The 25,163-nt window shown below is 56.8% G+C and overlaps 4 protein-coding genes across 34 annotated transcripts in view; 1 reads left to right on the top strand and 3 right to left on the bottom strand.

Moving 5' to 3' along the window:
• F10 (coagulation factor X) overlaps positions 1–3,565 on the bottom strand; it is a 28,282-nt gene extending 24,717 nt beyond the window's left edge. Inside the window, exons 1-2 of one of the 2 annotated variants that reach the window (XM_055360234.2) lie at positions 2,120–3,565; positions 1,402–1,745 (exon numbers count right to left, since the gene is read on the bottom strand). In XM_055360234.2, coding sequence (XP_055216209.2) covers positions 1,402–1,471 — 70 coding nt within the window. In that variant the 5' untranslated portion in view covers positions 1,472–1,745; positions 2,120–3,565. Of the gene's footprint in view, positions 1–1,401; positions 1,746–2,119 lie in introns of those variants that run through there. The other variant, XM_019039595.4, reaches the window with a different exon arrangement.
• Positions 3,566–3,648: 83 nt separating this feature from the next.
• Positions 3,649–16,004, bottom strand: F7 (coagulation factor VII). Its single transcript, XM_004054764.5, is given in 10 exon segments — positions 3,649–5,915; positions 6,732–6,855; positions 7,453–7,562; positions 8,539–8,679; positions 10,392–10,505; positions 10,576–10,600; positions 12,387–12,547; positions 14,573–14,609; positions 14,611–14,639; positions 15,941–16,004. Coding segments are annotated over 10 exon segments (1,401 nt in total). The 3' UTR covers positions 3,649–5,319.
• LOC129526338 (uncharacterized) lies at positions 12,537–23,536 on the top strand. 7 transcript variants are annotated; one of them, XM_063697581.1, is made up of 4 exons: positions 12,537–17,006; positions 17,386–17,522; positions 22,345–22,446; positions 22,569–23,536. In XM_063697581.1, exon 1 carries the CDS (start codon positions 14,808–14,810, stop codon positions 15,717–15,719), a length of 912 nt encoding a protein of 303 aa, XP_063553651.1. In that variant the 5' UTR covers positions 12,537–14,807; the 3' UTR covers positions 15,720–17,006; positions 17,386–17,522; positions 22,345–22,446; positions 22,569–23,536. The 7 variants fall into 7 exon arrangements, 5 of the variants coding, with proteins under 5 accessions (XP_063553651.1, XP_063553649.1, XP_063553648.1 ...); XR_008671002.2 differs by having other exon boundaries at positions 12,537–12,721; positions 17,391–17,522; positions 22,345–23,536; XR_010130635.1 differs by having other exon boundaries at positions 12,537–12,721; positions 22,345–23,536.
• Positions 23,299–25,163, bottom strand: part of MCF2L (MCF.2 cell line derived transforming sequence like) — a 211,958-nt gene continuing 210,093 nt past the window's right edge. For all 24 annotated transcript variants that reach the window (XM_055360210.2, XM_055360224.2, XM_055360212.2 and 21 more), the window contains one exon: positions 23,299–25,098. In XM_055360210.2, the coding sequence (XP_055216185.2) occupies positions 25,013–25,098 (86 nt within the window). In that variant the 3' untranslated portion in view covers positions 23,299–25,012. The remainder of the gene's footprint in view (positions 25,099–25,163) is intronic.

Here is a 25,163-nt window from a genome sequence, read left to right as displayed (position 1 = left end):
TCCCATTGGCAGGAAGGGAAGCTGGTGCTCCACCAGGACCCTGCATAACTCCCCTAGTTTCCTCCTGTGGGTCTGGGTGGGCTCCTGGCCTGTCCTGTCATCCCCACCCTCTGCTTCTTCCCAGGAAGAGGAGTCCTGCCAACTTCCATTCCCAATAAGCCAGAGCAGCTTCCAGAGCCCCGGGCCGGGCTTAGTGCCTCAGGAGCCCAGAGCATTCCGGCTGCAGAATTTTCTACCAATTCATGGAAGCATCTGTCTGTTTGCAGAGTAGCTTTGCTGTCGATGATGATGGCATGGGTCCTTCCAGGGCCTTGTTCCACCCACGCTGATCTCATCCCACCACAAGCATCACAGTGGGCTCCTGCACGGGGCAGTGTGGCCTGAGGGGGAGGAAGAAGGCTGGGCGAGATGGAGCCACACAGTACCCCATGAAGACGGGAGTCCCGTTCCGCGTGGGAGACAGGAAGATGTGGCTCAGGGGACAGAGGCTGGGGAGGGCAGGGGGTTGAGGGTGGGATGGAGAAGACCCCCGTGTGATGTGACTGGAGCTCCAAGTCACCAGGCGGAGGGGCCGTTTAGGTCAGTGATGCACTGAGGATCCACTCAGCCTTCCCAGGGGTCTCCCCTTTCCACCCCACGAGGGTCTCCCCCTGCTCCGTCTCTCCCTCACACACTCCCTTCCCAGGCCTGGGTCCCCTTGGTGCCCCTGCCTGTCCACTTTGTCCAGGATGCAAACAAGTCTAGGGTCCCTGTCTCTCGTGTCCCCACCAGAGGGGCCTCCTCTTCCTCCGCTGTCCCCAGGCTTGCCTGGCTTCTGTCCTTTCTGGGCCTCTGCTTTTGGACAGACCCGGGGGTCCTGGACAGCCCTGCTGCCCCCAACTGTCCAGCTGTGCATTAGGCAGCCCCTTCCCAGACGGAGCCAGTCCGAGAGTGGTGGCACTGGCTCGGCTCAGCCTCCTCCTCCCTGGGAGCTCCTCTGCTGTGCCCCTCGTCCTGTGCCTCCCTGTGGTGGCAGATGGCTAACTGTCCTGTCTCTGCCTGCCCCAACCCCTCCCTCTCTCTCTGTCTCCCTGTCTTTCTACCTCTGTCTCTGCCTCTTGGCCTCCCATCTCACTGTGTCTCCGTTTCTCCCTCCCTCTCCCTTTCTCTCTCTGACTCTGTCCTTGTGTTTTTGTCTCTGTGACCTCTGATCCGCCCGTCTGACTCTCAGCCACAGGGAGCCACAGCTGGCCTTGAGGATGCCGTTGGCTGGAAAGGCCAAGCCCAGCCATCCGAGGCCAGCCTCTGGCAGCACTCAAGGCACCCACCATCCAGGCTGCAGAGATGAGAGGGTTTCCCCAACTGCCGCCCCTCCCTGCTCCCTGGCGCTGCTTTTGGGTCTGAAGGGTGAGGGGCACTTACGACTTTCCCCGAGCAGCAGGAGGCCAGCCAGGGAGGCACTGAGCAGGACGAGGTGCAGTGGGCGCCCCATGGTGTGGCCGAGTACTGTGTCCCTGTCCTCACTGGGACAGGCTGCTGGAGCAAAGTCCACGCCCCAGCTGGGATGGCTGTTGTCCGGCTGCTTATCACTTGGCTTAGGCCTCCTGATTGGAGCCGAGACCTGCTGGCGAGGCAGGGGAGTGACCACGCTGGGAACACATCCACTCTGGCCCCACCTTCCCCAGGCAGAGCTGGGCGGCCAGAGAGGCCCCGCGGAACCTCATCCTCATCAGTCACCAGGGCCGCGGGTGTGGGGACTTTCTGTTCTAAGAATAAAAACATCATTTCATGCTCATTTTGTAGTTTCCAGATGTTTGCATTTAACTCTCAGTCCTCACAATCACATACGAATATCATTTTCCCCATCATTCTTCCAGAACAGAAAACTAAGTTTAGAGAGCGCAGAAGCCTGAGCCGAGGCCGCTGGCAGTGAGCGTGGGATCTGAGCCCAGGACTTCTGCCCCAAGGCCCTGCTTGTTTCTGGGCGGGCCCTTCCGCTCATGGCCACTCTCTGGGTGGTGTCAGGTGGTCTCATGTCACGGGGGGGCTTGGCATCTGCACCATGGTCTCCCACAGGCCAGGCTGGCACCTGCCCCACCCACCCCCAAACCTTCTGTGCCCGCATGGCCCCAAAACGTACTTCTGTGGGGAGTGACCTTCCCGTGACCATCTGGAGGGACAGGCTGTGTCTGAAGCCCCTCCTGACCTGCCCACCACTGGCCACACTGTTCCGAGGCTGAGAGGGCTTCTGGGCTCGTTCTCCAGCGCAGAAACCTCCCGTCACAAGGTCCTGAGCGTCTCTGCTCAATGGCTGTGGGAGTCACTGGGAGGTGCAGCCGGGACTTTTGCCTCTGGGGTCTCTGGAATAAATGGTCTAAAGCTTGGCCAGTGTGGCGGTCACTGCCTGCTATGCCGTAGTGGCCGGGAAGCAACGCCCCTAAAACCCACAGCACTGGCCACTGCCTCATGGTGCGTCTGCCTTGATGGGTCGCCCTGTCTCGCAGCCACCTGCACGTGAGCCTGGTGTGCACACATTGTGCATCATTGTGCCTGGCACACAGGAGGCACTCACTGAGCCCCACCCAACTGCACAAACTGATGATGCTGGATGCCAACGCCAGGCTGGCCTCCCATGGCGGGCACCATGCACAGCCCGGTCCTCTGAGAGGGGCCTTCCTGGTGGCACCAGATGTCTGACTCCTGCCTCTCCTGGTCTCCACCCTCCGACATCGCCTCTAGGCATGTTTGTATGGAGAGACCAATGCGGTGTATGCACCAACAGCAGGATGCTCATGGCAGACACACAGTCTTTGTCATCAATGCTGGGTGGCGATGCTGGCTTTGGGGGCCCAAGCCTGCCACCTCATCCCACCCTGTCCCAGGCCCATGGCCAGTGGCCTCCCCGTATTCTATCTCGCCACTCACAGAAAGCTGGAGCTGAGCCGTGGCGGGTGGCACGTCCCATATGAAACATGTAGCCTTCGGGGGCACCCAGGCCCTTCAGCGAAGCCTCTGGGGAGTCCTGGGCCCCCTCCTCCGGCAGCACCATGAGGTGGGCGCCTGCATTTCCCATGGGCAGGAAGGGAGGCTGGTGCTCCACCAGGACCCCGCATGACTCCCCTAGTTTCCTCCTGTGGGTCTGGGTGGGCTCCTGAACTGTCCTCTCATCCCCACCCTCAGTTTCTTCCCAGGAAGAGTCCTGCCAACTTCCACTCCCAAGAAGTCAGAGCGGCTTCCAGAGCCCAGGGCTGGGCTTAGGCCCTCAGGAGCCCTAGGCATTCTGGTTGCAGAATTTTCTACCAATTCACTGAAGCATCTGTCTGCAGAGTGGCTTTGCTGTCGATGACGATGGCATGGGCCCTTCCAGGGCCTTGTTCCATCCATGCTGATCTCATCCCACCACAAGCATCATGGTGGGCTCCTGTTTTACAAATGAGGAAACAGGCACAGTCACTCGGACAAAAGAGAAAGCAGAGCCAGCTCTGAACTGGATCAGGGCCCGCCACTGGCTCCCCTCCCGTTTGGGGGGCATTAGGAACCGGGGTCTGGCCAGGGTCAGCAAGCATCTTCGGCAGAGGTCCTGACACTAACCATGCTGGGCTTGGCGGGTCAGATGGTCTGTCTGGCTGGACGTCTCTGCCACGGCCACTCCATGGACACTAATATGGGTGTGTTCCCATAAAACTTTATCTACAAGAGCAGGGTGCCTTGGAAGCAGCCCATGGCTGTAGTTCACAGACCCTGTCTGCTCTGAAGTAGATGCTGCCTGAGTGCCCCCGAGGTGGGTTGCTGGTGCCTGCCTTGCTGCTGTGAGTGCCACTGGTGCCCACCTTGCTGCTGTGAGTGCCACTGGTGCCCAGGACGGCCCTGCAGGGATGGCATCGAGTCCACTCTCTGAGCTGTGCTTGCCGGAGTCTGAGTGGGGGCACTGTCTGTCACCTCCCCATTTCTCTGTTCATGTGTTTCTCATTCTTCTTTCACCACCCTGGGGACTCAGCAAGAGTGCAGCTTGCCAGGTCCTCCCACTGCAGCCAGGGCCTGGGAACTTGCATTTGGTGATGTGTGTGTCCCTGATTCTTGAGCAGGTGCTCCCAGGGTCTCTGCGAAATATCATTAACAAGGGCTGTGGCAGGGAGAGAACATCCAATTCCACAGGATCCTGGGAGCTACAGCCTCAAACACCTATCAAACAGCTTTTGTTTTTAAAAAATAGCTTCCATGTGAGGGTTCATTTCAGTGATGCTGAAAATTGTGAAAGAAAAGAGCATCTCAGAGGATGAGCACCGGGGGCTCCAAAAATGAATCGTGGGCAACCCAGTGGGTGGCAGTCACCACAGGTGTGTGGAGGAGACGCAGCCGTTTATTGTGAAGCTGGGAAGCAGGTGGGGAATAGTCTGTGCAGCCCAGCACCCAGCGTAGGGAGAAATACCTTTGGGGGAGAGTTTGGGGGCATTCGCCACCATGCGTGGTGATGCTTCTGAATTGTCTGAAGTGAAGATGATAATGGATAAGAACGAGAAAAGTAAGAGCTAAACAACTGCCTTCAGAGGACAGCACACATGGAGTCAGCATCGGTGTGTGTGCATCCGTGTGTGTGCATCTGTGTGTGTACATCGGTGTGTGTGCGCATTGGTGTGTGTGTGCTCATCCATGTGTGTGCATATCTGTGTGTGCGCACATCGGTGTGTGCATATCTCTGTGCATCCGTGTGCATTGATGTGTGCGTGCATTGGTGTGTGCGTGCATCCATGTGCATATCTGTGTGTGCATCTGTGTGTGCATATCTCTATGTGCGTGTGCATCGGTGTGTTTGTGTATCTCTGTGTGACCATCTGTGTGTGCATCCGTGTGTGTGCATATCTCTGTGTGTGCATTGGCGTGTGTGTGTGCATCCATGTGTGTTCATGCCTCTACTGTCTCCAGCAATGAAGGCAGAGCAGCAGCCTGAGGCCAGCAGATCATGTGCAGGTGGGCTTGGCTGAAGGGAGATAAGGAGGCTCAGCTGGGCTGTCTGCCTCCAGGACAACCTTGGCATTCCCCTGCCCCTCTGTCCAGCGCCTGTCTGCCTCTGCCTCTCATCTTTTCTATTCCATCTCTGTGTCTCTATTAGTCTCTTTGAATCTTGGAGTCTCTTTGAGTCTCTCTCCATGTCCTCAGAGTGTCTCCCTCCGTCTCTCTCTGTCTCTTTGTCTCTCTGTTTCTGTCTCTGTCTCCCTCCCCACCTCTCCCTCCCTCCCATGCCCTCCTCTACCCCATGAACTGCAGAAGAATATATGGGATTTGGTGCCAGGACAGTTCTACGCAGCCTTGGCTTTCTCTCCACAGGGCAGGGCTGCTGGGCTAGGGAAATGGGGCTCGCAGGAGGACTCCTGGGCGTGGCTCTGAGCGCATGAGCTTTTGCAGCCACTCGATGTACTGGGAGACCCTGGTGTACACCCCAAAGTGGCCCACGGCTGCGCAGCCCTGGCCCCAGCTGACGATGCCCGTCAGGTACCACGTGCCCCGGTAGTGGGTAGCATGTGGGCCTCCACTGTCCCCCTTGCAGGAGTCCTTGCTGCCATCCGAGTAGCCGGCACAGAACATGTACTCCGTGATATTTGGGGAGTCTCCCACTTTCCGTGACTGCTGCAGGCAGTCCTGGGTCATCAGCCGGGGCACGTTGAGGACCATGAGCTCCAGGGCCGTGGCGCCACGGTCCAGCAGCTGACCCCAGCCGCTGACCAATGAGAAGCGCACAAAGGCCAGCGTCCTCTCGGAGAACGTCCGTTCGGGCAGGCAGAGGGGCACCACATGGTCAGTGAGGACTACGGGCTGGTGCAGGCGGAGCAGCGCGATGTCATGGTTGGTGGTGCCCGGGACGTACATGCTGGGGATGATGACCTGCGCCACCCGCCGGCTCTGCTCGTCCCCGTCATGCTCGCTGAGGTCGTGCTCGCCTGGAAGGAAGAAGCCCCCCTCAGGCCCTTTCCACCACCTGCCACCTCGCCCCCTGGTGCATGGAGATGGGCTGTGGCCATTTCTAGGTCTGCAGGGGCTGCAGTCTCCTTCTGGGGCAAGGGGGCCTGCATCTAACCCCAAGGTGGGGCCAGCCTGCCCCAGGTGGCAGCCTGTGGCTCGTGTGGGGACAAGTGAACTGGGGTGAATCTGGGGTCTGGGTGTTGAGGTGGGGAAGGGATGCTGTGCCCTGGCAGCTGGGAGGACAGGGCGTGCCCCGATTCTCCACAGTTCTTCCCGGCCCAGTGGCCCTCCTGGGAGTGCTCATCTCACCCATAAACCCAGTGAGCAGAACCCCTGCCAGCCGGTGGTCCCATGAGGCCCCAGGCGTCGCATCCTCTTCTGGGCTCTTGGTCAAGTGAGGCAGGATGGGCAGAACCCCCCAGTCTTTTACCGTTTTATTTGGGCATGGGAAAGTGGCTGAGAGCACGGTGGCCACAGCAGTTGTGCCCAGCATGGTCACTCCCCTTTTGGGGATGTCTGTCTGTCTGTGGAAGTGACAGCACAAAGCCCAGAGCCACGGCCCCTGAGACACTTGAGAGCTGCGGTCAGACAGGGGAGAGTGGCACCCACCCAGCCCCGCGGTCGGACAGCAGAGAGTGGGACCCACCCAGCCCCGCGGTCGGACAGGGGAGAGTGGCACCCACCCAGCCCCGCGGTCGGACAGTGGAGAGTGGCACCCACCCAGCACTGCGGTCAGACAGGGGAGAGTGGCACCCACCCAGCACCGCGGTCGGACAGGGGAGAGTGGCACCCACCCAGCACCGCGATCAGGTTCCTCCAGTTCTTGATTTTGTCGAAACAGTGGGCCGCGGAGACCACCCAGATGGTGTTGATCAGGGTCCCCCCACACAACTGAGCTCCATTCACCAACAACAGGACCTGGGCGGGGGGACAGGAGGTGTGGAAGTCACATTGCTGTCATTGTTTCTCTGATGACTCGCCCTCCCGGGCATGCCAAGGGACCTCTAGCATTGCACAATTTCTTTCTGAAATCCTGGGGTCTTTGCAGATCCCTCCCAGGCAAAGCTGCTCAGACCTGGCTCTGGGAGGCTGTGCCCCTCTCTAGCCGAGACGTGCTCTTGGGCACGGCCCAAGAATACAAATGTCGCTGTGAGATTTCACTGTTCACCTCACAGGATCTTCACATAGCTTTGATCCAATGCTCCTGATTTTGCAAAGATCAGGCAAAGATCCCACCTCAAAGAGTAACCGTGAGGATGATGTGACAAGTTGGATGGGGCATCTCGCAGGGTTCTCTGCACAGGGTAGACCCTCAGTGAGTGTCGTTTTCTTTTCTCCTTCCTTGCCCCACTAAAAGCATGGGGGTGCAGCGAGCTGGAGGTGCTAGGTGGGCTGACTTGGAGCCTGGTGGGCTTGGGGCTGACCTGCCCATTTTCCCTTCCAGAGCTGTTGTTCACATTCAAAAGGCTCCAAGACCCTCAGGGCTTGGAATCCTGAAGCCAGGGGAAGCCTTACCTGCCATGGACACTCCCCTTTGGGGCACACCTTGCCCCCCACAATTCGGCCTTGGGGTTTGCTGGCATTTCTTTTTTCTAGAATAGGTATTTTTCCACATGGATATTCAACTGTGTAAAACAAAAGTCAGAAAGATGCAGAGATTTGTGAGGGATGAACGTGCCACTAGGAAAGATTGAGAAACACCCATCCTCTGAGAGGCCTTGAGGCCGAGGCTAAGGGAGGCCCCCAGGAGCAGGAGCTCCCAGGGCCCAGGGGTGGTGGAAGGCAGGGCCTCGGCTGGGCCTGACTGGTGGGGCCCGGCCATGAGAGGCCCTTGCAGAAGTGGCTGGCTGAGGAGACAATGGTCAGGGCTGGTTTTGGAGGAAACAGAGGGCTTACGTCTTAAAACCGCCCTCTGCTCACTTTTCAGGGAGAAGATGTGTTGCTTGACTTTAGTAAAAGGTGAATGAAATTCTACCTAAAGATGAATCAATGTCACAAACAACTGTGTTGTTTTGATCCCATGCTTAGTTTTGATCTGCTTCAATCAAGGTCTTGGGCCAGAAAGAAAACCCGAGGAGGTGGCAGGCTGAGTCCCAGGCTGTGTGGCCAGGGTGGGCACGTCCACCTCTTTGAGACACAGTGGGCGTGGGGTGTCCCTGCTTTTGGAAGTGCAGCCCATTCGTTCCAGGCTGGTTTGGAGAAACATCCCATTTTCCCAGGAGCCTTTACGAGTTTTGGAATGCAGAGTGGGCAGCAGTCAGTACAGACATTGGCTGTGCCGAAGTAGATTCATGAACCCTGGCGGAGGTCCTGCGAGTGGGAGTTGGACGTGAGATAGTGCCTTGCTTGGCTCCCCTGGTCTGCCTAGAATTGGCAGGGGGCCTGAGGCCATTCAGGGATTGCCCCCAGGGTGCCCATCCTAGTCACTGTCGCTCTGGCCTGTGCCACCCTTGGTGCCCAGATCCCGCCCCACAATTGGTCAGTGCATAGTTGCTGCTCAGTAGATGTGAAGCCACTCCCACCCGTCTTTTGTCCAGTAAGATAATCCATAGAGGGACAGGGACTGGTGTCATCTGGGACTGGGATATGAAGCCTGGTCACCTGTGGGTGTGCAGGACACCCCGTCTGCCAGCAGAGAGTACCCCTCGTGGCACTGACAGGAGCGCTTGGCGCCCGTGTGGTCACTGCAGTACTGCTCACAGCCGCCGTTCTCGTTCACGCAGATCAGCTGGTCATCCTTGTCTGGGGACAGGAAGGAGACACCCTGAGAGAGGCTTCTGGGGGTCAGCGAGAGCCAGCCCTGGGGGTGGCCATGCCCTGGGTCAGCAGTGGTGTTCTGCCTGGAAGGTGGCACTGAGCTGTGGGTGACAGAGCCTGAGCTTGGCACCACCTGCTCCGTGGACTGATCCAAAGGACAAGGCGTGGATCAGAGGAGCCACATGTCTGAACAGCCTTGCCAGTGGGTGGCAGCGCTGGCTGCGGTTGCATTTGGGGGGTGCCTGGCTGGTAAGCAGTGGCCTCCAGGGTGACCACTCTTCCGAGCAGCTGATGGGAGCCTGAGGGGAGCCTGGGGGAAAGTGAAAGTCCCATGGGGATGGTAAAAGTGTCCAAGGGACTTTCCAATCAGAGACCCAACTGACGAGAGGATCGGAGAGCCGAGACGGTTCTCCAAGCTGGCCTCGTACCACCGTGAGCCCGCCTGGGGACAGTTAGTCCCAGCACTGGTCATGGGCTCAGACAGAAGAAGCAGAACCGGCAGCCCGACTTTGGTTGACATGGGCAAGGGGAGTGGCCCTGAGCAAGTCCAGGACTCCGGCGGGAAGGCCTGCCCTGCAGGATGCACACCAGGGCTGCTGGGCACCCGGGCTGAGCAGAGATCTCCAGGCGTTCTGGACCCAGATGACCAGCAGGAAGCCTCTCTCTTCAGCCTCCTCCCCCTTGCTGGGCTCTCTTCCGCTTAGAGAAGAAAGTGGCTGCTGTACAGGACAGCTCATTCAGTGTAAGAAGGTGGTCTTGGGCGGTCAAGGATGAACTGCTGTGCCAGAGAAAGGGGAGCCTTTGCCTTGGCTCCTGGGAAATGACCGCTAAGCCCTTGGAAGGTCTTGCCTGAGGGAATGTTGGTGTTTACCTGGGCCTTGAGCCATGCTGGATAGTCTAGCTGACAATGTGATGTGTGGCGGGGCCTTGGGCCGCACTATCAGCTTAGCCTCTGGAGGGGCTGAGACTGAGGTCAGCCATGTGGGTGATCAGCTGGGTCTATGTGATTGAGCCCTGATAAAACCTCTGGACACCGGGGCTCGTAGAGCTTCCCAAGTTGGCAGTACTTCCCACGTCTCGTCACATGTCATTCTGGGAGAATTAAGGACTGTCCACATGACCCCACAGGGAGAGGACAAGGGGAAGCTTGTGCCTGGTCCCTCTGCAGACTTAAGCCTGCATCCTTTGCTGTAATAAACGGTACCTGTGAGTGTATCCACTTCAGTGGGTTCTATGAGTCCTTCTAGTGAATTACTGAACCCAAGGGAGGTTGGGGGCCTCAAACTTTGTGATAATTTAATATTCAGATGGTAAAAAAAAAAAAAAACAACCCTCAAACCTTTGTAATGGAAAGTAGAGAAGGGGAAGTTTACCAAGCGGTCCTGTGTGGTGGGATGTGGAAGTGGGACAGGGACACAGGGACTCTCAGCTGGGCCATCTCAAGGGCTGAGAATTGCCCAGGGCTGGGAGCCCAAGGGGCCACTGAGTCTGAGAATTAGAACCTTGGGTCCCTGTCAAAGACCTCAGACTGGAAGGGACTTCAAGGTCACCTAGACCAACTTCCAACTGGGGCTGAGCCCAGAATGCCCGGTCCACACACCCCACCAGGTTGTGCACCCTGCAGCCCGGTCGGCCAGGCCACCTCCACCAGCTCCCCAGGGCCCTCTGCAAATATGGGACCCAAAGTGGGGCCTTACACGTCTCACAGTTCCGGCCCTTGAAGGCAGGGAGGCAGAAGCAGATATAGGACTGGAGCTGGTCCTTGCAGGAGCCCCCATTCTGGCATGGACTTGAGGCACACTGGTCCCCATCTGTGGAGTGGGCTGGTGTCAGTACGCTGAGAAGGGCTGCAGGCAGGACTGGTGGCGATCATCCACTCACCACTGTAAGAAATCCAGAACAGCTTCTGAGGGAACAAGAGAGGAAGCCTCGTGAGATGCGCCTTCACCACAGCACCCAGCGGTAAGCACTGGACACACCATGAACCGGGGTTGGGGGACTTGGACCTGGGTCTGGCGGGGTGGGCTCAGGAAGCCAGACTTTCCTCTGGAGCTGAGGTAGGTTTCTTCTAATCTTGGCCCCTCCCCAGGACATCTGGAACTATGGGTGACCACACATTTCCTGCTCCCAAGTCAGAACACCCGAGGTTCAACCCTGACTCTTCTGTTGCTGAGCTGTGGACCTGGGACGAGGTACACAGGCTCTGAGCCACAGCTCCACCTCTGACAGGGTGGCCACACATACGGGGAGAGGGTGCAGTAGCAGGTGCAAAATATTCCACAAACAGCAAAAGCACTCCACAGAAAAAAGCGATTGCTGAAGAAACTGTTGGCCACCTGAACTTAAACTCACGGGGTGCTGTGAGAATACAACAGACGAGAAATGCTTTCAAAACTAGGTGTATAAAAATGCTAGGCATGACCATCCTCAATTTGTCTGGAAAGGGTCATGTCAGCCTTTGCCTCAGATAGCTGGACCTCCTGTGAGTGTGAGGCTTCCTTGAGCATGAGGTGTCCTGTGAGTGTGAGGTGTCTTGTGCATATGAGATGTGGTTCTGTGAGTGTGAGACATCCTGTGTGAGACATCCTATGAGTGTGAGGTGTGGCGACCTGTGAGTGTGAGATAATCTGAGTGTAAGGTGACCTGTGAGAGCGAGGTGTCCTGTGCGAATGAGATGATCTGTGTGAGGTGACCTGTGAGTGTGAAGTGTGCCCTGTCCGAAGTGTCCTATGAGAGTGAGGTGATCTGTGAGTGTGAGGTGAAATGACCTGTTTGAAGTGCACCCTGAGTGTGAGGTGTCCTGAGTGTGAAGTGTGCCCTGTGTGAGGTGTCCTGAGTGTGAAGTGTGCCCTGTGAGTGTGAGGTGTCCTCTGAGTGAGGTGAGCTGTGTGAGGTGTCGAGTGTGAGGTGACCCGTGAGTGTGAAGTGTGCCCCGTGTGAGGTGTCTTGTGTGAGGTGTCCTGTGAGTGTGAAGTGTGCCCTGTGTGAAGTGTCCTGTGAGAGTGAGGTGATCTGTGAGTGTGAGGTGAAATGACCTGTGGGTTTGAAGTGCACCCTGAGTGTGAGGTGTCCTGTGAGTGTGGGGTGACCTCTGTGAGGTGTCCTGTGAGTGTGGGGTGTGCCCTGTGTGAGGTATCCTCTTTGAGGTGATCTTTGAGTGTGAGGTGACCGGTGAGTGTGAGGTGGAGAAAGTCCCAGGTCCCTAAATGTTGTTTCTCCCTGACATGTGCCCTGAGGAGGTGCCGCTGGTGGCACGCTGTGGGCCGCGAGCGGCTCCCCCGTCCAGCTTCTCACCACCTCCCTTCTGCGAGCCGCGCGCGTCTGTGATGCGCAGGCTGCCCCGGATCCTTAGGGGACTGGGGGGACTCCCCTGGGAAGTTAAGGGGGACACCCTAAGTGTGCTTTTCAAATCGTATTTTCTGATGTGAAAACTGGCACGCGCGGTGTGGGCGCATAGGGAGAGCGTGTGCCTGGGGGTGGGGGGCGTCCCTGGAAACGGGGAGGGAGGAGCATCGCCCAGGAACGCGGAGTCACCCCAGGCGGAAAGCGACCCCCGCAGGAAGCGCTGTGCGGCCGCCGCTGCGTGTTCGCCGCTCACAGCCACAGCCAAAGACACGCGGGCGGCCCCACACGGCCTGGTTCACCGCCGCCTGCAGTCTCAGCGGCGCGGGGCGCCCCGAGGCTGGGCTCACCGTCCTCTCCAGGTCCTTGAAGATCTCCCGGGCCTCCTCGAAGGAGCACTGCTCCTCCTTGCACTCCCTCTCCAGGGAGCCCGGCCGCAGCTCCTCCAGGAACGTGTTGGCGCGCCGGCGCCTATGCAGGACGCCGTGGGCTTCCTCCTGGGTTATGAAGACTGAGAAATGCGAGTTCCGTGAAACGCTCACCGCTTGCCCCGCCCAGTGCCTCGGAGACCGCCCCACGGCCCCGCCCCACGCAGCGGGGGCATCGCAGGTTCCCGCCCGTCCTGGAGGAGGGGAGCGGCGCTGCTCGCAGGTCTGGCTGGCCGTCCTCCCTGCCGTGCTCCCAGGTCAGTCACCCCCGTCGCCCATCCTTCCCGGCCTGGCCTCTCTGCTTCCAGGAGCTGATCCCGAGGGCGCGCTCAGGGGCACGCGCGGAAGCTGGGCCGAAGGGGGCTGCGGGCGCCGCCGCGTAAACGTGAGGCTGGGGGTTGATGCCGGCGAGGAGAAGGCGGCGCGGCCCGGGTGCTGGGCACCCCCCTGGGGCCCACGTGAACCGCGCGCCAACGCCGCCTTGGCCCCGTACAGCCGCCCGCGGAAATCCAAATCCCTCGTCTCCACCCGCACCGCATCTCCGGCGGCCTGATCTGCCTTCCCCAGGCCTCCGTCCTGGTCCGAGGCGCGGCCCCTGCCCGGCTCCCCCGACAGCGAGCCCCAGGCTTCCTCGCCAGCTCTTGGCGGTCCTGGGCTTCTGCCGCCTTCCCCGCCTCCGCTTGGGGCCCCTCTGTCCCCTGCGCCCCTCAGAGCTCCAGACCTCGCGCGGATCCTCCTGGGGCCGGTCCTGAGAGCAGAGCCCCCCGCTGCAGCTCCTGGCCTCTCCGTAACCCCGACGGTTACTTGTAGGCAAACAGGACCCCCGTTTTGCCCATGGGAAGACGGGGTTGGTGAGGGCCAAAGACGCCCAGGGCGAGGCAACCCCGTGCGCTCAGCTCCGAGCAGGCCGTTCTTCAGGACGCCCTACAGCTGAGGGGACCGTCTCCCGGGAGCGCTGTGAGCTGTGGACACCACGCGGTGGTGAAGAGTGACCCCCCCCCCCGGGGCGGCCGCGCTGCCTGAACCTGCCTCAGCCCGCGAGGGGAGACGGGCCGTGGGGGCAGGCGGGAGAGGGAGGCCCCGGGAGGAGGCGAGCGGGGCTGAGAGGACGCGCGGGAGGGGCTCTGGAGAGGCCGCAGGAGGCGCGTTCGGGAGGGACGACCTTTGCTGGGAGGACGAGGCCTCAGGTGGACGCTGTTGGCCGGTGGGCAGGAGCCCGAGTTCTGCAGGAGCGGCCTAAATTGGTTACTGAGCGCGGAAGAAGGGACGGAAAGTGAGCGCTCCTGGGCCACGTGGGGCCGAGAGAAAGGCCACCGCCTGTTTTCTTTAAAATCAGTGTCACACATGGACGCCCCTAGAGAACTGGTCTGGTTTGGAAGAAGGCTGAGGATGCAGGCGGGGACACCAAAGAATCGGGCTCCAGGAGGTGGGAACTCATGGACTCCGAGTCCTCACAGGAGGTGCCCTGGGCGGCAGGAGTGGGAGGGGAGGCCCATGTCCCTGCAGTCCCCGACACCCACGACCCCCGGGACACCCACACCCCCGGGACACCCACGCCCCCCAGACACCCACGCCCCCCAGACACCCACGCCCCTGGGACACTCACACTTCTGGTATACCCTCGCCTCCGGAACACCCACACCCCCGGGACACCCACGCCCCCCAGACACCCACGCCCCTGGGACACTCACACTTCTGGTATACCCTCGCCTCCGGAACACCCACACTCCCGGGACACCCACGCCCCCGGGACACCCACACTTCTAGGACACCCACACCCTTGGAGGCTGGTGTGAGCAGAGCCGGTGACCGCCCTGGGATGAAAGCAGATTTGCATCAGAAAAGCTCTCAAGAACTGAGGAAAACCTGATGAAGAACACACGATTATCTGGAAGGAACAGAATGGAGCAAAGAAGATAAAATCGCCTGCACCCCAGTCCCAGGGAAGGCCAAGCTGGAGCGGTCACTTCCTCTCGAGCAGGGAACACCCTCCTTGGGGGGCACTGCGGTAGCCACCCCGCGGGCTGGCTCTTTGCCATGGGAGGTGAAGGAGGTGATGTTGGCCCCCACTGGGCCCCGGGACAAAACCAGTGGCAGTCCCTGCTCACCTCTATGAGGCCCCGGCTTCCACGGCATGTCCCGTGTTTTCTCCTCCTGAGGCCTCAGCGACCCCACCTGGGGCAGGAAGGTGGCCGGGGTCATGAGGCCATGCTGTGAGCTAGGGCTGCAGCCCCACATCCCAGGCACTGTCCCTCACAGCCCACCCCCCCACTCGCCATCCCCACACGCCATCCCCACGCCCCACTAGCCATCCTCACGCCACACCCCCTACTCGCCATCCCCATGCCCCACTCACCATTCCCAGGCCCCACCCCCACTTGCCATCCCCACCCCCCACTCCCCATCCCCATGCCACACCTTCCATCCCCATGCCACACCCCCCACGCCATCCCCTCACCCCATCCCCACACCCCACACACCCTTTCCATGCCCCATCCCCCACACTCCACACGCCCCATCCCCCACACCTCCATGCCCCATCCCCCACACCCCACACGCCCCATCCCCCACACCCCACACGCCCCATCCCCCACACCCCACACGCCCCATCCCCCACACCCCACACGCCCCATCCCACACGCCCCATCCCCCACACCCCACACGCCCCATCCCCCACACCCCACACGCCCCATTCCCCACACCCCACACGCCCCATCCCCCACACCCACACGCCCTATTCCCCACACCCCACACGCCCCATCCCCCACACCCCACACGCCCCATCCCCCACACCCCACACGCCCCATCCCCCACACCCCACACGCCCCATCCCCCACACCCCACACACCCCATCCCCCACACCTCCATGCCCCATCGCCTGCACCCCACATGCCGTTTCCCACGTCCCATCCCCCACACCCCACACATTTTCCCACACCTCACCCCCACACCCCATGCCCCATCCCTCATCCCCCACATGCTGTTTCCCAGGCCCCACCCCCCCATGGCCCATCCCCCACACCCCACACGCCATCCCCACCCCCCATCCTCCACACCCCATCTCCTATGCCCCACATGCTGTTTCCCACACCCCATCCCCCACGCACCGTCCCCTACCTGTGCTCCCCAGCCTGGGAGCACCCTGTGCGCACTTCCCACACTCTGAGAGGCCCCAGACTCCCTGGGCTTGTCCGACCTCACAGGCAGGGGCCCATGGGGGCCAGGAAAGCACCACCCACTCCTAAAGTTCTTTGAAAAATAATCCCGCCAAAGCCTGGACCACCAAGAAGGGCCTCCCCTCCTGTGCCTGGATGCTGGTTTCTAGAAGGAAAGAAATTGAACAGGAGCCGCCAGAAAACCCTCCTGGTGGATGGGGGTGTCCGGAGCAAGGGCGGGGTTTGGGAAGCCCGGGCTGGCTCCTGGATTTGCCCACTGCCCTTCCACCAAGTTTATGGGGAAAACCTCCCCGGACGCACCTGCAGCCAGGCAGCCCTGAAGCCCAAGCAGAAGGCAGAGGAGCCTGAGGGCCTGGGAGACCATGATGAAATCTCTGCAGTGCTGCCCCTGCCTGTTGACATTCCCCATGGGACTGACGGGCAAAGTTCTCTGCCTCCAAGGGCGACAGAGGGATGGGGGAGGGGAGGACAGAGGCGTCCTCTGAACACCCCAGCTGAGAGCTGCACCTGGCCGGCCAGTGGCCATTCATCCCCTGCTGCCCAGCCACGGAGCTCAAGTGGGGGGACAGGAGAAAGGTCAGGCGACCCCAGCTGTGCTGCAGAGCGGACGGTTTTGTTGCCAGCGTGCAGGTGTTAAGGTGTGTGTGGCACCAACACTTCAAATACGATCTAGAATTCCAAACCCCTAGGATATAGGAATGTAAGTTGGGAAACAGATTTAAACTGCAGATGAAAACTTGTCCCATAGTAATCATGCGAGTCAAATCTCAAGAGTGTATCTTGGGTGTGGATGTAAATATTTGAAGAGAGCCTCCAGACCAGGCCAGCTAGGCCGTTGCCTGCAAGGGAGGCTGGTTTCTTAGGTGAGCCACAGAGCCTCACTGAGAAGTGCCGGGAATAGGATCATTCTGGCCCTGAGCTAGGCACCCCCACTCCGTTTTGACTGCAGGCAGCACCCCCATTCTCCAGCGGTCCACATCTTACGTCTTTTTGTTTGTTTTGTTTTGTTTGTTTGAGACAGAGTCTTGCTCTGTTGCCAGGCTGGAGAGTGCACTGGTGCAATCTCACTGCAACCTCCACCTCCCGGGTTCAAGTGATTCTTGTGCCTCAGCCTCCTGAGTAGCTGGGACCACAGGTGCACGTCACCATGCCTGGCTAATTTATATATATATATATATATATTTTTTTTTTAGCAGAGATGGGGTTTCACCGTGCTGACCAGGCTGGTTTCGAACTCCTGACCTCAAGTGATCCACATGCCTCGGCCTCCCAAAGTGCTGGGATTACAGGCGTGAGCCACTGTGCCCGGCTGGCGGCAGTCCACGTCATTTCTACATGCTGTCATGGGCCCAAGCCACAAGCTGTGGTGACTAACCACCCCAGGTTGCCCAGGGACTGAGGGTTCTCAGAATGTGGAACTTTCCATCCCAAAAACACTGGGGTAGACGGTCATCCAAGCCTCCTGGGTTGCCCAGCAGGCCTGGCTGACCCCTCAAGCAGGGAGTATCCTCCATGTGAACAGTTGCATTGCTGATGACTTCTTTGGAAGCTGATGTCCAGTTCTTCTTACGGCTGGAGGGAGGGAGGTGATTCCTTCCCACCAGCCAAGTCTTAGCTCAGGGGTGCCTTTCAAAGCAGCCCCCAGCACCCCCAAAGCCTCCCTGCTTGCTGCTGACCTGCATCTCAGTCCAGGGAGCAGAGCACTTGCTGAGGGGCCAACAGGGCATGTTTTCTCTTCCACCCAGCACAGCTGAAGCCCATCTGTGCCCCTCCATGATATCGATCCCAGGGAGATCGCTTACAAAGTAGCTGCTCGGTCTGGAATAAAGCTCACGTCCAGCTCAAATCTGGTCCCCGCGGCTCTCGGCCAGCACAGCCCAAGGTAATTTCAGGACGTGGAGGGGAGGGGGCCATATCTAAACCCTACCCCTTTCCCACCTGAGAGTAGATGGCTGGCTGGTCTTGGGGTACCCTTCCCCTTTGGGGCTCCAGGTCAGAAGTCCTCAACCCTCTCTGGGCAGCAGAATGACCTGGGGAACCTCAAGTGCCAAAACCCCCTGAGAGATTCAGCGGCTCATGGCCTCGGGGCTGGTGAAGCTCTTCAGGTGATGGACCCTCACCTGCATGCAGCCCTCTCTGTGTGGGCAGGCGGGAGGGGGCAGGAACTGGGCTATCTGGCTGGGCTCTCTGCCCGTCTCACTGCTGGCCAGGGTGGCTGCAGGTGCCCGCCTATGGCCATTGTCCTGGTGTGGGTCCTTGAGGACACAGGTGTGAGGGGCTCCACCTGGCCCCGGGGACCTGCTCCATACCTCCCTGAGGGGGCCCTGCCTGCTGGTCTCCCTCCCACGTCTGTCCCAGGGGCATGCCTGGAACCTTGCCTGGGGCTGGACCCAGCCACACGGAGCAGCAGGTGTGGGGGCTGCTGCACCATCCCTCTCACAAAACCCCACTTCCTCCCTTCAGGGAGGCTAACCAGGCTCTCCCAGGACTCCCGGGACCTCCTCTGCGGCCTCCTTGGACATGCTGTGGCCCTGTCACTAGGATGGGAGGGTCCTTCAGCCCCCAACCTGGGGAAGGGCACGGTCACAGCTCTGTTCCCAGGCCAGGCCTCCCTCTCTCCTGTGGCAGCCTCTGTTGTTCCACCCATCCACTCATTCCAGCCTGCAAGAAGGGCTGGGCCCCTCCGCCTCACAGTCACTCTTGAGTGTGGAGGACACAGCAAAACTTTGGTTGTCATCTCAAGGCAAGTTGCTTGTTTGGGGGCTACAGAAACCACGTCAGCACCTTGTTCATCTGCAGCCATCCCTGACTGTGGTGGTGGGCACACGTGAGCTGTCCAGGGAGTGTGTGAGTCAGATGTCTGTGACATCAGAATCTCTTGGGTGGTGGCTCATGCCTGTAATCCCAGCACTTTGGGAGGCTGAGGACTGAGGATCGCTTGAGGAAAGGAGTTCCAGACCAACCTGGGCAACATAGAAAGACCAAAGTTAGACAAAAAATAAAAAACTTAGCTGGGCTTGGTGGTTCATGCCTGTGGTCCCAGAGACAGAACCCGGGAGGCAGAGGTTGCAATGAGCTGAGATTGCACCACTGCACTCAAGCCTGGGTGACAGAGGGAGACCCTGACACCTTCCCTACCAAAGAATCCCCATGCTCACACTCGTACATGAGCACCACGCTCACACAACCCAAACTCACGCCATACACACACCACACTCACACACACCGTACACATGCCACACTCATACCCCAAAGTCACACCACATAAACACACCCCTATACACATGCCACACACCTACACACACGCAATTTCCAGGCTCTTCCACACCCATAAGGAATTGGAATCTACAGGCAGGTCCCGGGAATAGTATTGAACAAACATCCAGGGAAACTGCTGTGTTCTCGTTTTGGGAACCGGTGAGCACATCCCACCTGGTGCCAAAGGCATCTCGGCAGGACGCATGTATGCCAGGGAAACAGGCAGCCGCTAACAGGATTTGGGCTTGGGCACCAATTGGTTCCAAACCCTATTTGGTGCAATCCTAGAAGCAAGCGTTTCCTTGCCATGGAGGGTGCGGGGCATGGGAGGACAGAGGAGCTGCGTGCACGGATGCCTGTGTGCCCTGTGCCTGCAAAGCCGCCACGGCAAGCTGTCTTGCAGGCCAGTTCCAATGGCTGACAGTGTGTGCACTGGCGAGGAAAAGCCAGTGCTAAGTGGAACTCTGCTGTCTGTGCAGAGAAGGGAGCTGGGCCTGGGCACCACTGTCAGCCATCAGAGCCGGGGGCTGCTCCCTCCACCCCACCCGGGTGCTTTGCCTTCTTGGGGCCACAGCTGGAGGCAGCTGAGCCCTCGGGCCTGCCGGGCGTCACACCAGTGCTGTAGGATGCTAACTTTCAGTTTAAGAGAGAGAATGTATGCAAGGTTGAACAGTTATGATTTTGAGCAGAATTTTTCTTCTCTGGGCCTTGGTCCTGCTTTTCACCCTTGTCCGGGGTCTTAGCGTGGAGAGAAATTCACCATGGGATGTGCTCAGATTGTCCATCTTATCTTTTTGTCCATCTCTTAAAGTGTAGCTTGTCTTTTGTAAGAAATCTATCCTTGCCCTAGGCAATAAGAATATTCTGTTTCCTCATAATAATGTTTTAATCTTAAGTTTGGGGGGGCTATACTTTTATGCCATCATCCACATGGAAAGGCAGCTGTCCCAATAACACCCGTTCCTGAAGAGGCCATTCCGTGCCAAAGATTGACCAGCCCCAGGACAAGCCAGGTCCCTGCACACATGCCTGCCTGGGAATCTGAATTCTGCTCGACCGGTTTAGCCTCTCTCCCCCTTGTCACGACTGATGACAGGTTTATGATCTATCCAGATGCCTGGTAGGTGAGCCCTCCCCCTCCTGCCTCTGCTCCCCAAATCACCACGGCTATACTCAGACCTTTATCTTCTATGTTTATTACAATCAACTTCCTAATTCCACAAAGAATTCTGTTGGAATTTTGATGAAATACACAGATTAACTTGGGGGAGAGTTAACACTTTGGTGATACTGAATTGTTCCATCCATAAAAATCTCCCATTTAGGCCTTCTTTTATGACCTTCTATCATGTTTCATAATTTTGTCCAAAACTTTTGTTACATTTATTTTAGTATTTAGGTTGCTGTTAAAATAGTATTGTTATTGCTAGGAATGTTAATAACTTTTTGTGGGTTGATCTTGTGGACTTCTTAGTTTCAATAGTTTATGAATTTACCTGGATTTTCTAGATATGAAAAGTTATTTTTCAATTAGCATGCCTTGGTTCCTTTTTCTTTTTTTCTTTTTTTGAGACGGAGTTTCGCTCTTGTTGCCCAGGCTGGAGTGCAATGGCGACATCTTGGCTCACGGCAACCTCTGCCTCCTGGGATCAGGCGATTCTCCCGTCTCAGCCTCCTGAGTAGCTGGGATTACAGACATGCACCACCACGCCCGGCTAATTTTGTATTTTTAGTACAGACGGGGTTTTTTCCAAGTTAGCCAGGATGGTCTCGATCTCCTGACCTCGTGATCTGCCGCCTCGGCCTCCCAAAGTGCTGGAATTACAGGCCTGAGCCACCGCGCCGGCCTTGTTTCCTTTTTCTTTGTGGTGGTAATCACTAGTACTGCGGCTAAATGGCACTGGAGAGTAGTGGGGCCCCGTTCAGTTCTGCTGCCAATGGGGATGGTTCTAAAGGATTTCAGTACTTAAAATTTTTGCTGCAGCCAGGCGTGGTGGCTCACGCCTGTAATCCCAGCACTTTGGGAGGCTGAGGCGGCAGATCACGAGGTCAGGAGATCAAGACCATCCTGGCTAACGCAGTGAAACCCCGTCTCTACTAAAAATACAAAAAATGAGCCGGGCGTGGTGGCGGGCGCCTGTAGTCCCAGCTCCTCGGGAGGCTGAGGCAGGAGAATGGTGTGAACCCGGGAGGCAGAGCTTGCAGTGAGCCGAGATCGCGCCACTGCACTCCAGCCTGGGCGAAAGAGCGAGACTTTCGCTGGGCGAAAACAAACAAACAAACAAACAAAAGTTCGCTGCAAAGATTTTGTTTGATATATATTATTTAGTTAAAGAAATTTTCTTCTACTCCTAGTTGGCCTAACATGACAAGTACATGTTGAATAAAAACTGAATTATTGTTTTGCATTTGTTAAGCTGGTGATTTTACCCTTCACTTCATTAATATGGCAAATTATAGCCATATTAACATACTACCCCTTGCATTCCTGGGATGAATTTACTTGCTTAGAAAGTATTACCTTTATTTATAACACAGAATTGGGTTTTACTTAATTATATTTCATTTGGAATTTTTGCATTCATCTTCATAATTTTATTTTTTCTTACATTGTCTTTTTGTTTGGTTCATTTTGAGACACAGGGTCTTGCTCTGTTGCCCAGGCTGGAGTGCAGTGGCAGGATCATCATAGCTCACTGCAGCCCTGGACTCCTGGGCTCACTTGTAAGGTCTCAGCTTCCCAAGTAGCTGGGACTACAGGTATGTGCCACCATGCCTGGCTAATTTTTAAATTTCATGTAGAGATGGTGTCTTGCAATGTTGCCCAGGCTGGTCTCAAACTCCTGGTCTCAGACAACTCTCCCACCTCGGCCTCCCAAAGTACTAGAAGAACAGATGTGAGCCACCTGGCCCAGCTGATTCTTTTCTTACATAATCTTTGTCAGGTTTGGGTACCAAGGTTAAATTTGATTCATAACTTTATTGAGTTGCTTTCTCTTGTTATATTCTTTTAAATAGCTTTTATAAATATGTTTGTATGCTTATAAAATCACCTAGATCTGGCATCTGTTTGGGGTAATTTTTTTTTAACTGCAATGCAATTTCTGTAACTGTTATTCATCAACCCAAGTATTTCATTTCTTGACCAATTCTAACAATAAATCCTATTTATCTGTTTTCAAATATATTGGCAGAAAGGTGTTCATAATGGTTCTCTCATATTTAAATTTTTTTATTTGATATGGAGTTTCTTAGGTTTTCTATAAATTAGTCAGTTTTATTAGATTTTTCAGGTACAAAGTTTGAGTTTTGCTTTCGATTTTGTTATTCTCTTTTCTCAACTGTCCTAATTGACAGAAGTATTTAAATACTTTCTTTGGGTTACGCTGGTCTTATTTTTTTGGCTTAAATGGTTAACTCCTTTATTTTGTCATGTATAAAATCAGACACCACTAAGCTGTCGACGCCAATCTGAGCTGGCCGTGGCTGTTCCCTCCCGTGGCTCTGTGCACGCTGTCCAGTTCTAGAGAGCAGACTGCCCGCATCCCGTGAGTTAGAAACAAGCTTTTAAATTGCCAAACAGTGTTTCAATGATCTTCCCATTGTTTTGCAAATATTTTGTTTGTGCTCCATGTGTGCTGGAAAATAACGCAGATTTCTCTACGTTTAGGGGCAAACAGGGATCACTTTTCATGACAGTCAACATTGCTGTCTGCCGACTGCCAACTTTGCTGTGTTTTGAGCTTTATAGTCAGTGGCTTATGAGTTCCTGATTGCCACGCAGCCCCCTTTACTCTATGAACTGTCCTGAATTCCATTTCAGGTCATCGATACTGCTACACCAGCTTTCTTATGGTGTTTGTCTGTTCTGTCTTCTTTTATTTTAAATCTCCAATCTATATATAATTTTGCTTGATGGTCTCTAAGCAGTGACTTGTCACGTCTGATCCGATGCTCTTCCAGGCCAGCATAACATGATCACGCCTGTTGTGAGTCAGACACATCTGGGCTGTCTCTTCCGTTACATGTTGTTTCCTGTTAACCATGCTTTCCTCTTTCTCCACCCTTCCCTTCTTCTATTGGATCAATACCCTTTCTTTATGCTCCCTTTTCTGCTCTGGAGCATGTCGGCTGCATCGTGATTCTGTAATGGTTCCTCTACGCTTCCTCTGCTGCCTTTGCGTTTCTGACACGCACAACCTTGTTGCTATTTTGTCATCATCGCCGTCTGACAGAAGAAAGCAAAGCGGTTGCTCGGTGCCTGAGCCGCACGCTGGGCCCTGCCCACTGCCGGCTTCTTTTCCGTCCGAACAATGACTTACCATGTGCAAGCACAGTGCACTGCAGCCCTGGAAACCCCGACCGCTGAGACGTTCTGTGTCTTGACAGACAAAGGCAGATGGCAGGAGTTGCTGATATTTATTCAAACGTCATCCATACAATAAAGAACTCTGCTTTTAAAATTCCATTTACATCAGCAGTTAAAAAAAAGTGACAGTGGATGAAACATGAAGCTGTAAAGTGCCTTTATGGGGAGGGTCACACAAGGGCGCGCAGCTGTGCGACGAGACGGAGGCACCGCGCCTGCACAGTACATCAGGGACATCGCAGGACACAGCACGCGTTCCAAATAACTTACACATCAGAGGAAAAGCTGCCGAGTCTCTGCATGCTTCCTATTTGATTCCGCACCCTGGAGGTCTGGCCAGTGACGGCTACAAGCCGCTGGGAGGGTAGCGTGAGGGGAATGCAGCCACGCCTGCCTCCACTGTGCTGGGGCTGGGAACCGTGAGGCTGTGAGGCGGCCCTCCCAGCAGCACGGGGACAGCGAATATGTCCTTTCCAGCAAGACACATATGTACACACATGGTCAGAGGTGCACACATACAAAAACATCTGCAGACCAGACACCGAAAGGGCTTCAAAAGTTTTGAACAGAATATGTTTCTGAAACACAAGAAGTTGGTAAAACAGAAGAGTTTTTTTCCAGTTCTGCTGTGACTTGAATAAAATACTCTCCCCACTTTCACTTCTGTACTCAAGGTGGTCACCAGGCGGCAGGTGGACCTGGGTGGGAGGCAGGGGGCGCGTGGGGAGTGGAGTGGAGGTGCGGCCTCCGAGGAGGCTGCAGCGCAGTGAGGCAGGGGCAGGGCTCTCTGAGCTATGGTCGGCAGCACTGGTCCACGCCACACCCTGCAGAAACTGCATCTTTGTATTTTCTTTAAACGCAATAAAAATATCCTAATTCAGTGAAGCTCTTTAAAAAAATCAAGTCCCTGCATTTTTTTTTGTAGAAAAGAACGTTAATTGTTTAAATTATAGTTTAAATTTTCTTTTGAAAATGAACCCTAGGTAGATAAAGGAATCTCCTTGGCTTCTAACTGCTTTTGGTGGTGGAGACACCACCTGATGTCACCCACGGACACGTTTTCATCCACCTGTGACCAGGGAGCTTCAGGGAGTGCCATCCGTTTCCATGGGAGAGCCCCCCCAAAGTCATTTAGTGGTATAAACAACGTGCTTCTATGTAAACCCCGGTAACAAAAAAATAGTTTTCTATCAAATACAGTATCAAATTGTCATTTCATGTAAACACAGTGATTCCTGGTAAAGAATTGAGGCCAAAGTACCACAAAAAATGGCCACGGGATTGATCCCTGCTTAAAAAAATCCTAAAACTTGTAAAAGATAAAGAGACCCCGTGCCCCGCTCTCCTCAGGCCGTTGGCCAGCGGGTCCTCCACTTCTCCGGAAGCAGCTCCACCACGGTCCGCGCGTCCCCTGAAAGCACCGTCCAGAGGCAGAAGCTGCACGGTGGAGCCAGGAGGAGATGCCGCTGCCCGGCGCCTGCTGCCCGGGGCTGTTCCCTGCGGCCCCTCTTCTGTGGGCTCTGGAGTCTCCGGGGAAGCCCCAGCGGGCCGGGGTCTTCCGTGGAACCTGCCTCTGCCCTGGAGGGGTCCTCTGCAGCCCGCACGGCCAGGCGCTCTGGGTCGGGGCGGTGAGGCGCCCCTTCCTCGGGGCGTCCGGGGGCACTGCGCCCTCCCCACGCCACACCAGCCCTCGCAGCGGCCGCCCCAGACAGCGCGCGGGTCTCCGGCGCCGAGACTGCGCGGCGCTACCCCTGCAGGTCGGAGAAGGGGGCCTGGCCGCCCTCGCTGCAGCTGGACGAGTTGCTCAGCACGGCCGACCCCGGGCTCGACTCTGCGGGGAGATCAGGCGGGGACAGGCTTCGGCGTCTGCTCTGCCGGGCACACACGGAGCAGCTT

Source organism: Gorilla gorilla, chromosome 14 (genome assembly GCF_029281585.2).
Source record: "Gorilla gorilla gorilla isolate KB3781 chromosome 14, NHGRI_mGorGor1-v2.1_pri, whole genome shotgun sequence".
NCBI lineage: Eukaryota > Metazoa > Chordata > Mammalia > Primates > Hominidae > Gorilla > Gorilla gorilla.
This window is presented reverse-complemented; position numbering and strand designations above follow the sequence as displayed.